The sequence below is a fragment of the Neolamprologus brichardi genome, chromosome 7 (genome assembly GCF_056152115.1).
Source record: "Neolamprologus brichardi isolate AB-2024 chromosome 7, ASM5615211v1, whole genome shotgun sequence".
NCBI classification, from domain to species: Eukaryota; Metazoa; Chordata; class Actinopteri; order Cichliformes; family Cichlidae; genus Neolamprologus; species Neolamprologus brichardi.
Window position 1 is genome coordinate 52846817 of NC_142110.1, and position 13716 is coordinate 52860532.

The 13716-nt window shown below is 39.3% G+C and overlaps 1 protein-coding gene across 1 annotated transcript in view; it reads right to left on the reverse strand.

The window, feature by feature from the left end:
- ttll11 (tubulin tyrosine ligase-like family, member 11) overlaps window positions 1-13716 on the reverse strand; it is a 29172-nt gene that overhangs the window by 2864 nt on the left and 12592 nt on the right. Inside the window, exons 8-9 of the mRNA XM_087843831.1 lie at window positions 3472-3717; window positions 2256-2362 (exon numbers count right to left, since the gene is read on the reverse strand). Coding sequence (XP_087699957.1) covers window positions 2256-2362; window positions 3472-3717 — 353 coding nt within the window. The remainder of the gene's footprint in view (window positions 1-2255; window positions 2363-3471; window positions 3718-13716) is intronic.

Genomic DNA, 13716 nt, shown 5'->3' on the forward strand with positions numbered 1-13716 from the left:
AGATTCTTCATTTCCATTTTCTGCTGCACTTCTTTCAACTTTCACTGCAGCTCAGAGAGAAAATGCTGAGGTTCTGCAGGCAAGTCAGCATCTTCCATGCAAACTATGGGCAACAGAGGCAATCTGCTAGTTACTATAGCACTCCCTTAGAGACCAATTTAACCTGGTGTAAACCCCTAGCAACCACCTGCTAACCAATCATGGAATACACATTTTAGCAACTGGAGGCTGCCAGGGGTCACCAGCCAGTGAGGCCTCACGCCTGAATTATGTTTCTATGGTGAATCTATGGCATAGCCTATGCAAGAGGATGACACCATTGCCAGCATTTATACTTCTACAGTTTTGTACTTGTAAGGATTTACAGTAAGTGTTGGGACATCTCTACGATCAGCCTGTGACTGAGGCTAGTTTCATTAACATTAACAGGGTGAACAAAGTGTATTAACAGTAATGCAATACAACGTCTGAATATCATATTCTTAAATTTCAATGATATCATCTAAACCTTGAAAGTGGATATTTTACAGTAGTTTGTAGGTTGAGTAGAACAACTTATATATAGGGATGGGTACCGGTATCCGGTGCCATGATGGCACCGGTTCTGACATAAATGGTAGTAACCAGACCGAAAAGCAGCGCACATTTCAGTGCTTTTTTTCGGTGCTTTTTTTTCCCTGAGATGTCATACACTTTGAATTCTAGCCAATCATTTTACGTTTCCGAGGATAGTAGGTGGGTCCAGGTACGTACGTTCTTTTAGAGCAGCGCTACAGATTAAAAATGCCCAAGGCGAAGTGGTCAAAAGTCTGGCTGTACTTCACAGCAAAATATGCAAACTCAGCAGCCTGCAACAAGTGCTTTAAGCTGATACTGTGATACTGTCAAAGGAAGTAACACCTCAAATCCGATGAAACACCTGGCGACGCATAGCGTTTTTTTAAAGCCGGAAAATGCGCTGTATTTGATAGCTTGCTGCGAGACCTCACACCGAGCGCATCTACTGCGGGTGTGGTGCCTTTTATCGGACCGGGAGTTAGCAACATCCCCCAAAAACCCGAAGAGGAGAGTCCTGGACCCTAGCCCTGCCAGTGTAGCAGAAATGATCACGGCAGCAGCAGCCATACTTCTCTGCTGCATGTAAGGTGAACTAGCAAACACCGTTGTAGTTACATGCAGCTGTCTTCTTGTTTGATAGCAGATACTCCCTTCTCCCTGGCCAAAAAGGCTAAAATGACCAGAGAAAAAGTGGAAAACAGCTAAACATGAGAGGTTTTTGGACAAAGTTTGTGTTTTTTCCATTGTTTAAGCACTGCTTCCAGCCAAGAGTGATACCATATATGCCCTATAGCTGCAGAAAAGGCTAACATTGTTATCTTTTAAAAAAAAACCCCAAAAAAAAAAACAGCTGAACATGAGAGGTTTTTGGACCAATTTTGTGTTCTCCATTCTTTAAGCACCGGTTTGAGCACCGTTTGAGCACCGGCACCGTTTCAAAAGTACCGGTTTGGCACCGGTATCGGATAAAACCTAAACGATACCCATCCCTACTTATATATGTAATCATAACACATAAGAAATGTTTGTTGTAGCCTTGAAGAGGCTGGCATCATTTTCTAAAGCATATATCAGTTAAATGATTTAATGAGACGAGAGGAAAGTCCAACCTCCATCTCTGAAGACTTGAATTTTAGGTTTTACAGATTTTTCTACTTTCTCTGTTCTCCACCTAGAAATTGAAGAGATCCATAATGCAAGAAAACATTTAGATGTAATTTTTTTTAATTTGCCGCATATCCCAAGTCTAACTGGAATAGATATATTTGTGAATTCTAAGTTTTATCCCAGTTCTTGGTCCCTTACAAGTCCTCCAGTGCACCCACACACACAATAACAGACGCTGACTCCAGCCTTCCTGAATACGTATGAGCTTATTCTAAATTCAGTCCACAATCTCCTCCGTACAGGCCCCTCCATGCTCGTCCATGTGATCTCCATCCATCCGCTCCGCCTCGCAAACATTCCTCGGAAGGTGCAACGTCTGAATAATTCATGTCGGGTAGTCTTCTCCATTGTCACAATGTGATCTTTGCTCATTTCAATTACAGTGTCAGAGGAAATCTGACAAAGAATGACAAGCAATTATCTCCAAGCACAGTATTTGCGCCGAGTCTCGAGGACGCCCGTGCTCTCTGTCCTCCACATATTTTTTCCCTTTGTGATAATTTATTATGTGTTTGTGAGTATGGCGTTACCTGCTTCTCTGGAGTCGGGCGTCGCGCCTGACCAGCGGCGTGTGATGTCTATGTAGAGGATGTCCACTGAAGCCATTGTGAAGTTGCTGCCACTCAGTTTACAAGTCCTAAAAAATATTACAGGAAATCTAAAATAAGCTCCATAATGCAAGGCCTAAGCTTACAAACACATCGTGTGGTTGCTCTGAAACCTGTAGAAAGCATTCAACATTCATGCTTCCTTTAAATAAATGAAGGGAGATTCAAAGACCACAACCGCTGAATATTAGATTCCAGGCTTGCTCCTTAGATATGGGAAAATATTGATCTCAAATTTATTTATATATATATATATATATATATATATATATATATATATATATATATATATATATATATATATATATATATATATATATATATATATATATGATTTTATTTACATACAGCTTTCATGGGCAGTTATGTATAAAGAAACAGATGTACTTTTATAACAATAAGCACTGAGTGTGTTAACCTTCAGCAGCTCATTCTCTAGACAATACTTTCTTTAAAGACAGAACAAATTTTGGGGTCAACTTAACCACAAGGCAGATATGTAATGTAAAAGCGAGGTCAGAGGTCAAATGTAAAAAGGTATTTTGATTGTGATATCAGAATCCCCATATACCCGTATCACTTCCTGTGTATTACCAATGCAAACAGAGGCAGCAGGACTGTAAGCATAGTTTTAAAGATGAAAGAGATTTTTGAAACTTTGCCTTATTTGACTTTAAAGAGGTCAGAAGTCCAAAGAAACATGATATTTAGATTCAACCATCCATCATTCCCTATATGCTGTCAATGCAAACAATGGCAGTGAGAAACAGTTTTAAATAGCTCTATATAGCATTATTATTACTCTGACCTTCAGATCGATCAGTCTATTGATTTTGAAGGAGAGGTCAGAGGTTAAATGTCACATATCAATTTAAATCTTTATTCTGTACTTTATATAGCTTGACAATACACACCACGCTTGTAAGAATCATAAGTTATAAGACCTTGTGTCAATTTTTTACCAATAAATCATTAAGTTGACTTTGAAGACATTGGTGGATTTAAGACACATTTTAATGGATTGTAAGAGGTGCCCGCTGTACACCCGTACAAAGCTTCATGAGGATCAGAAAGAACACAATCAAACACCGCCAAAAACATAACCTCCTTGGTGGTAGTAATAAATAATAGTACCTACCTGATGAAGGTCCGAAAGGCAGTGGGGCCAAGGCGCATGTTGCCCTTCACACCAAGGAAGCGTATGAAGAGAGCTGCGATTCGCTCCACTAGCCGCAGGTAGTTGAACTGCTTGGAGTACTTTGGGTAGACCTGCTTCAGACACAGCGAAGGCAAAGTTCCCGTTTCATCTTGGCTCTTCTCTTGTGTTTCTTCTTCCATGGGAATCTCTTCTCCTTGTTCAAACCCACCGACCCTCTGTTGGGGACTGTTGGTGTAGAGTAACAGGAAAAAAACAAAGAAAAGCAAAACAGCTTTAATTTAAATTAATGAACGGATTCATTTTCAAGCTTGGTGAACATTAAACCAACAAGGTGCAGATACAAGAAAGAAATTCAAAATGAAAGGGTTGATTTCATATTGACGAAAAAGTTGATACTTGTCACTAAATTTGGAAAAGCAAATAAGTTAAATTGGTCGTTTGATAGAAGCAACATGAGACTCATCCTCCATCGGGCTATACACTGTTCTCTATTACTCAGTAAAAACATTAACTCAATTTCAACCTTAGGTGATGGACGAGCTGTGCTTTTAGAAGTTCATTTATGATGCTTTGAATTAAGCAGACCAACATAAGCAGCACTCATACCAGTTTACTTAAAGTGACCAAAAGAAGTCTGTGAACCTTTGATTCAGTCCATCGACCTCCTGTCACACAAAAGCTGGATCAGAAAACAGTGTACTGAAGTGCTTCCATGCAAGCAATACAGTACCAACTTGTTATCAACATACAGACTAAAAACAGCCTGAATAGCCTGCATGTTGCTTTATAACACTGGTAATTAAGCTGCAATTCAATTTTATTTATACAGCGCCAAATCACAACAACAGTCACCTCGAAGGTCTGTATATTGGAAGGTAAAGACTACAATAATACAGAGAAAACACCAACAATCAAACCACCCACTATGAACAAGCAGTTGGTGACAGTGGGAAGGAAAAACTCTTAACAGGAAGAAACCTCTGGCAGAACCAGGCTCAGGGAGGAGCTGCCATTTGCCACGTCCGGTTAGGGGTGAGGGGGGGAGACAGGAAAAAGACACACTGTGGAAAAATGGTCCATTAATGGTCAAAACTTTAAAAGAGCAGAATCCTGAACATGAGTTTTTTCCACTGCTAATGCACGTTCAAGGTGCCCAATAGTTTATCAGATGAAAACAAATCTGCTCTTCTTTCAGAAAACAAGTGACACCAAGACTAATCCGTCTACTTTAAAATCTCACATCCTTCTGCTTGTCAGACGAAACAATGAATATATGAATATTAGATAAATGGAAAACTGTGATGGATAATAGATAATAAATTCTTACATTCATCTGTTATAAAGATAATCCTTAAAGAGAGAAAAAAGTCAGCTATGATTAGTTACCATGCTGCAAATTCAAAATCCGTCATGTCATGTTTTCTCCATTTTAATGTCACTCTGTCCCTTCTACCAGCTATCCCACTGTAATATTCCTGAGGGACAGGATGCCTTTTACAGGGAATTAACGTAAACTGCAAGGATTGTGAGTTTCTGTCCTTGGGAGCTTTTTTGGGTGTGTACACACTGTGCTTGACTGACAACCTCCCTTGCTCTCACCTGGCAGGTCAGAACAAATTATACCTTCATCATTCCTTTTTGGAACATGAAGTGCCGCGACCTTAAAACACCCCTATAAAAGAAACTTAACTAAAAGCCAGGATAAGTAAAGAACACCTGTGCGAGTTTGCAGCAGGGGCTAAAAGCAGAACTGCAATCGTGTGCATCAAGAAACGCATACAACAAAAGGCAACACTCAAGGGGATAAGAACACCGCCGACTTTTTATGAGGCTGCTTCGTTCTCCATGAATTAGTAAGCAGTGTGAATGGCACTGAGCGAGCGCTGCTGAATGTTTAATAGAATCAATCATCCCTCGAAGCCAGGACGCCACCCACATCTATTTAGACGGGACAGGCTCTGCTAAAAACGGACACGTCTTCAACAGAAGCTGACAGGCAGACAGACAGTGAGGCGAATGTCTACAAACATTCCTGCAGAGGGAGAGAAAAGCTGATGGGTGGTGAAGGAGGAAAAGGTGAAGAATGGGAGGTTTTTAAAAAAAGACACACAGAAGGCAAAGCGTATGTACCCAATTTGTTGTCATTAACTGACAATGGGAACCTTTTTTATCTTGATGTGTGTGTGTGTGTGTGTGTGTGTGTGTGTGTGTGTGTGTGTGTGTGTGTGTGTGTGTGTGTGTGTAAATAATTAGATTATCAGAAAGCAAGCCTTTTCTTCCGAGGTTTTCCCAGTAGGAAAGCTGGAGAAAAAGCCTCAACTTTAAACACAATTCACTTCCCTCGATCCAACTTCTTTCCTTGTATACAGATGATGCTTTTCTAATAATGTGCCTCGCCCGCTATTTTAGGTATGGCCACAGATCTCACTTTTTTTTTTTTGTTCTCGCTGCACTCACCTTTCATAATGGCTCATAAATCACTCTCAGAGACATCATACATAGGATTAATGAGCTGGGGGAGAGAAGTGCATGTCTGAGAGTCACTGATACCATCACCCAGTTCTTCTTAGAATTCCTCATTTATCTCTTTGCCCTTCTCTCCAAAATGCCACTTACCCCCCCTCCTCCCTCCAACTATTCTGCCATTTCATATTTACTTTATCTCTCTTCTATAAGCCTGCCTCGATCATTTAAACAGCAACACAGCTTTTGGGGTATTTTTTTAACTCACCTGCTGCTCTTTAGCGCGTGTGCCTGGTCAGCTCCCCCTGTCATTACACTTCATTTTAAACCAGTAAAATTCATACTTGGCTGAATTCAGTCTGAACTCTGTGTTCTGACTGACTGGATCTCATCCATCTCACTGCAGGCCGGCTGTCAGCAAACACAATGCACGTATTTTCTTATTGGCAGACCATCTGTGCAGTAAACAGATTACTTAACCTGCCGTAACAATCTTTGCGCTCCAGAAAGACTGCTTGTTAATAAATCTCAAATTCTGCAGGATTTTAGAAAAAGAGAAAGAGAGCGAGTTCCCTCTGCTAAAACACCAAATCTGTATGAAGCAGAAAGGATTTCTCTAACAAACCTATAATCCACTAGATTCCTGAGATTTTTAATTTTGAGTAACTGTGACTTCAAAAACTTCAAAATACCAGCCAAACCATGATTAATTCCTAGTTCTTAATGTCCATAAGTATATTACTCCAAATGCCATTTTAGACTTTTTATCCAGCATCATAAATAACAGTTTAACTGGCAAAAGCACTGGAATAAGTATTATCAGATACCGGAGCACCTGCATAGTCAGTGTACAGTCATAGATCAGATTTGACCCGTTCAATGCATTTTACTTTAGCAGGACTTTCTCCTGTTACACTGACTAACTGTTTAGTTCCACATCTGTCCACTCGAGTAGCTCGAGACACCAACCGTCTGCCACCTACAATCCACATCTCCACAGCGTCTCGGATGAGAGCTGAAACATCTTCAAGAAATGTAAAGAAGTTCAGTCGCTTTTCTTTCCAAGCTTCTTAGACACTAGTGGTGGGGTTTCCGGCTCTTTTTAGAAATCCGGCTCTTTCGGCTCGGCTCACTAAAAAGAGCCGGCTCTTTCGGCTCCGAACCGGCTCTTCAGGTTGTTTTGTTGCTTTAATTATTTAATCATTAACAATAATATAAAATTATGCAGAAAAGGAATTACTAATGTAAAAAAAGTGGTTTTATTTATATATGTTTATATATGGCCCCTAGAGACAAAGCACGTACAAACTCTAAAGCATATACAAACTCCAAAAAGCACGTACAAACTCCAAAACACATTTCTAGCGTTAACTGAACTTCCAAAACAGAGCTACCCAGATCACTTAAATTACACAATTGAAAGCATGTGTGTATTGTTTGTGTATTTATAGACAAGCACTCATATTTATTCAAATAATTTTAAAAAAAAAATCATTTACCTGTTACTACCACACACCAAATCCGGTTGTTGATACTTCCTGGCTTGTGTAGCCACTAGGTAACAAAAGCTCAACACTGCGCCCTAGCATCCTGGAGCACTTCTGTTGTCTTTTGTACGTGATTCTGAGTTTGTACGTGCTTCTGAGTTTTTACGTGTTTTGGAGTTTGTACGTGCTTCTGAGTTTTTACATGTTTTGGAGTTTGTACATGCTTCGGGGTTTGTAAGTGCGTCTGAGTTTTTATGCGTTTTGGAGTTTTTACGTGTTTTGGAGTTTGTACGTGCTTTGTCTCTAAGGGCCACCATAAATATACTTTATTTATTCACTCCACGTAAAATGTAATAAATAAATCATATAATACAAAGAACAACTATTTACATTTTAAACTTTTAACTATTTAAATTTTCAGCTTTTTCCTTTTAAACAAATTTAACGTGAAACAACACAAAACACTGCAAACCACAACACAATTAAATATAAATTAAAATATGAAAACAAAAAGAAGATGCATATTCTCTGTCATATGGGCCTGCATGATTTCTGAATCCTTTATCATGTGCAACTGAAAATAGTGGATAATTACTATACCTTTCTAATGTGACGTTGTTGTATGAGGTGCCGTAAGGGACATTATTACTGAAACGCTCTCACACACACTACTGAAACGCTCTCACACACACTACTGAAATTTTAGCTCTCACACACACAACTGAAACGCTCTCACACACACTACTGAAACGCTCTCACACACACTACTGAAATTTTAGCTCTCACACACACTACTGAAACGCTCTCACACACACTACTGAAACGCTCTCACACACACTACTGAAATTTTAGCTCTCACACACACACTACTGAAACGCTCTCACACACACTACTGAAACGCTCTCACACACACTACTGAAACGCTCTCACACACACTACTGAAACGCTCTCACACACACTACTGAAATTTTAGCTCTCACACACACTACTGAAACGCTCTCACACACACTACTGAAACGCTCTCACACACACTACTGAAACACTCTCACACACACTACTGAAACACTCTCACACACACTACTGAAACGCTCTCACACACACTACTGAAACGCTCTCACACACACTACTGAAATTTTAGCTCTCACACACACTACTGAAACGCTCTCACACACACTACTGAAACGCTCTCACACACACTACTGAAACGCTCTCACACACACAACTGAAACGCTCTCACACACACACAACTGAAACGCTCTCACACACACTACTGAAATTTTAGCTCTCACACACACTACTGAAACGCTCTCACACACACTACTGAAACGCTCTCACACACACTACTGAAAAACCAAGGCATTTCAGTTGAACAGGAAGGCATTTCAGTTGAACAGGAAGGCGTTTCAGTTGAACAGGAAGGCATTTCAGTTGAACAGGAAGGCATTTCAGTTAAACAGGAAGGCGTTTCAGTTGAACAGGAAGGCATTTCAGTTAAACAGGAAGGCGTTTCAGTTGAACAGGAAGGCATTTCAGTTGAACAGGAAGGCGTTTCAGTTGAACAGGAAGGCATTTCAGTTAAACAGGAAGGCGTTTCAGTTGAACAGGAAGGCATTTCAGTTAAACAGGAAGGCATTTCAGTTGAACAGGAAGGCATTTCAGTTGAACAGGAAGGCGTTTCAGTTGAACAGGAAGGCATTTCAGTTAAACAGGAAGGCGTTTCAGTTGAACAGGAAGGCATTTCAGTTAAACAGGAAGGCGTTTCAGTTGAACAGGAAGGCATTTCAGTTAAACAGGAAGGCGTTTCAGTTGAACAGGAAGGCATTTCAGTTAAACAGGAAGGCATTTCAGTTAAACAGGAAGGCGTTTCAGTTGAACAGGAAGGCATTTCAGTTGAACAGGAAGTTAATTCTTGACAAAGAAACTGAAGGAAAAAGTGGTAGATTTCAAACAAACCACTACACAGATGTCTACTCAGCAACCTGCTAGTTAGGAGTGGGTTTTTATAATCGATTTATCAATTAAAATCGATTCTGGCTTGGATAACGTGAAATCGATTCATTAAAATCCTGAATCGATTTTTTAATATAAATTAATTTTGCCCGAAATGCCAGAATCTCAGGTGAAACCTCACAAAATTTCAACAACCACCAAACAGCTAAAACAGTAAATGAGAGCAGGAACAAGGATTCTGCACAAAGACGTAAACACACAGCGCGGACCGCGGATGTCGCCTTTCTCACCCGATGGCAAGGACACGGTCGGGGCTGAAAGCCAACAGCTGGCTGATTCTGATCTGTCGGCGGTCCGCGCTTTGTTTTCACGCCGTTTTTGCCTGATTCTAAAGCTGTTAGTTTGATCTCTCTCCAAACAATATTGACTGAACCAGCAGCAAAAGAAGATCCAAACTGCGCTTCACGTAAACATCGTCATGAATTCCCTCTGACGTTTAATGTTTTGCTTCCACCACGATAAAATCACACGTCATGCACAGCTCTCTCTCTCTCTTTCTCTCTCTCTCTGTACTTCAAGAACAGTTTCCTGTCTTAAAATCTGTTTTCTGCATTATTCGCTTGCTTGTTACGCACAAGTCTACTGTTGTTTACAGCGCTGTCGGCCGCTGTTTTTTTTTTTCGTTTTACATACTTCCTAAAAGAAAATCTTATTTCTGCCGTTCAATACTGAACAAATTTAAACATTTAAAAATTATGCAAAATGCAAAACGCTTAGCCGTGTCTCTAATAAAACCGCTGGAACGTGAGAGGTAACGTTGATTAATGGTTTTCTTTCGTTTTTGATGTACTGCAGAATATTTTTTATAAAATCCCAGGCCAGGAAAAATCACCTTCATGTTTTTCTGTGTTTTATCTTCAGCTACTTTTACACAAAGGCATCTGCTGTGACGCTTACACCTTTGATAAAGTCTTGCGTGTGTCAGCTTCCTTTTTTTAGGTACAAAAATATGTAAATGTACTGATCTGAATTATAATATTGCTGACTGTCAAAATTTCCCAGAATCAAATTGAATTGAATTGAATCGAATCGAATTGAATCGAATCATGGAACGATAAGTTAGACAGCTTAGTCTTAGTGAGACAGCTGCATTACTTAAAAATATATTAGCCTCAGCATAAGTCAAAATTTAGAATAGCAGGAGACGGGCATTATCCTGGTTATTTTTTTTTTTTTTGGCATATGTGCTTTTTGTATTTTTTAGCAAAGAAAAAAATATCTTAAAATCATCAATAAAACCAGGGAGAGAAGGCTTAGCGTTCCCCCATTTAACACAATGGATATGATATTTACTCAAACGTATGATGATGTTAATAATGTCTGAGACACCCAATGCTAGATGATCCATATAAAAAAAATTATGATGTAATTCAAATAGTGGCACATCATTAATATTTAGGGAAATCCAATTTTTTAAGTTGCACCAAATACATTGTGTGATAGGGCATAGAAAAAAAAAAGATGTTCTAGGGTTTCATTTTCATCAGTACAAAAAGAACACTGATCCACCTCAAAGCCAACTCTCTTTTTTTAGAAATTCTGCCACAGGATTAATTTTTTTTAAAGTGTGTTTCTTTAACTTTAGGTAGAATAGGCTATTTCATAAATTTTTAGTATGCTTTATCCAGTGTATATGAAATAACTAAATTAGAACCATGCAATGTAACCATTCTGTTGTAACTATGAAATATTTTTGTCTTTGAAGAAACTACTAACAAATTTCTTATTGCATTTTTATCAAACAGCTGACATTGCCCTAGCAATAAATTTGGGAGCACTGATGAGAAATTATTGTATATCATAAAAATTTTAATCAAATGAAGCAGAGGCAGTGGGACCAGTTCACAAAATTTGTTATATTCTCTTTGAGAACAGTTTAGACAATATTTTTCTGAAAAGTCTGGGTAACTTAGAATTACACCGTTATCATCCAACAAATCTGTTATGAATATAATCTTTTTGTTCAAACCAGTCACTCTTGAAAATTGATTTTTTATTAAGAGTTATTACCCTATTATTCCATAAGGTTGAATTATGGGGAGAAGTTGTGGGTAAATCTCATTTTCCCAAAAATGCACAGTCTGTTTTGGAAAGTTTGATATCTTTATGGGGATTTTATTTACCGCAAAATCACATTTCAAAATAAAGTCTAATCCTGTATACTATTTTATTAAACAAGGATCATAGGATGTGGAGCTAAGTAGAGTCTGGCTGTGACAGACAAGATTTTAACCATTTAATTCTAAGGGTGCTATCCATAAATTCTAATTCTGGAGTTTTGATACCACCTTTATTGTATTCCTTCACAAGCTGATATCTTTATGTGTAATGGGTTTTATTCCTCCACAAAAATTCGAAAATAACTGTGTTAGCCTTATTAATGCTTTTAGAGGAGATATATAGAGAGTGACAAGGATAAATCAATTTGGAGATGCCTTCAGCTTTAGATAGGATGTTTCTGCCAAAAAAAGCGAGGTCTCTGCTTAACCAGTGGCTAAGTGATTTCTTCATCTCGATGATACAGTTAGAAATATTGGTGTCTTTTCTGCTAATTGGGTTTTTTAGATATTATCAGCCCTATATATTTAACTTTAGATTCAACTCTAACCAAAGCTATTGAGGAGTCAGAGCTTGTATGAATCAGGAGAAGTTCACATTTTTTGATACTGAGAGATAAACGAGAAGCTTTAGTTTTCTCTACCATGTATTTATCTTTCAAAAACATAGATGTATCATCTGTGAATTGACTTATTTTGAAGTCTTTATTAAAAATTGATATTCCTTGTATGTCGTTAGAATTTTTGATTAATAGTGTTAACAACTGAGTTGCCAATATAAAAAGCTTAGGGGAAACAGGACATAATTGCCAAATTCCCTGTTGCACCTTGAATCCATTCCTTGATTCAAGGAAGCTAAAATATTGTTAAGTAATGCGGCTGCTTCACTTAGGCTACAAGCACAGCCGTCCCCAACCCCCAGGTCCTGGACCAGTACCGGTCTGTGAGTCGTTTGGTACCGGGTCGCAAGAGTTGAGGCTTGAGTTTGAAATTCATGGTTTTCATGGTATTTATCATTTTTTTTAATTTTTATATTGTTTACGTGGCACAAAAAAGGTTGTGAACTGCTGTACTAGCAGGTTGCTGAGTAGACATTCTTGTAGTGTTTTGAAATATACCACTTTTTCCATCAGTTTCCTTGTCAGGAAACAACTTCCTGTTCAGCGGAAATGCCTCTGGTTTCAGTGGAGTGCGTGAGTGCATTTCAGTAGTGTGTGTGAGAGCGTTTCAGTAGTGTGTGTGAGAGCTAAAATTTCAGTAGTGTGTGTGAGAGCTAAAATTTCAGTAGTGTGTGTGAGAGCGTTTCAGTAGTGTGTGTGAGAGCGTTTCAGTAGTGTGTGTGAGAGCGTTTCAGTAGTGTGTGTGAGAGCTAAAATTTCAGTAGTGTGTGTGAGAGCTAAAATTTCAGTAGTGTGTGTGAGAGCGTTTCAGTAGTGTGTGTGAAAGCTAAAATTTCAGTTGTGTGTGTGAGAGCGTTTCAGTAGTGTGTGTGAGAGCGTTTCAGTAGTGTGTGTGAGAGTGTTTCAGTAGTGTGTGTGAGAGCTAAAATTTCAGTTGTGTGTGTGAGAGCGTTTCAGTAGTGTGTGTGAGAGCGTTTCAGTAGTGTGTGTGAGAGTGTTTCAGTAGTGTGTGTGAGAGCATTTCAGTAGTGTGTGTGAGAGCATTTCAGTAGTGTGTGTGAGAGCGTTTCAGTAGTGTGTGTGAGAGCATTTCAGTAGTGTGTGTGAGAGCATTTCAGTAGTGTGTGTGAGAGCGTTTCAGTAGTGTGTGTGAGAGCGTTTCAGTAGTGTGTGTGAGAGCGTTTCAGTAGTGTGTGTGAGAGCGTTTCAGTAGTGTGTGTGAGAGCTAAAATTTCAGTTGTGTGTGTGAGAGCGTTTCAGTAGTGTGTGTGAGAGCGTTTCAGTATTGTGTGTGAGAGTGTTTCAGTAGTGTGTGTGAGAGCTAAAATTTCAGTAGTGTGTGTGAGAGCGTTTCAGTAGTGTGTGTGAGAGCTAAAATTTCAGTAGTGTGTGTGAGAGCGTTTCAGTAGTGTGTGTGAGAGCGTTTCAGTAGTGTGTGTGAGAGCGTTTCAGTAATAATGTCCCTTACGGCACCTCATATTGTTGTCCCTTGCTCTCTTTCTCTCTGGCTCTGTTCCTGTGCTACTGCGAGTGTAACTAACGCCCCTCCCCCCTCTGCCCAGCGCAAAGTACAGGCCGCGCGTGCGG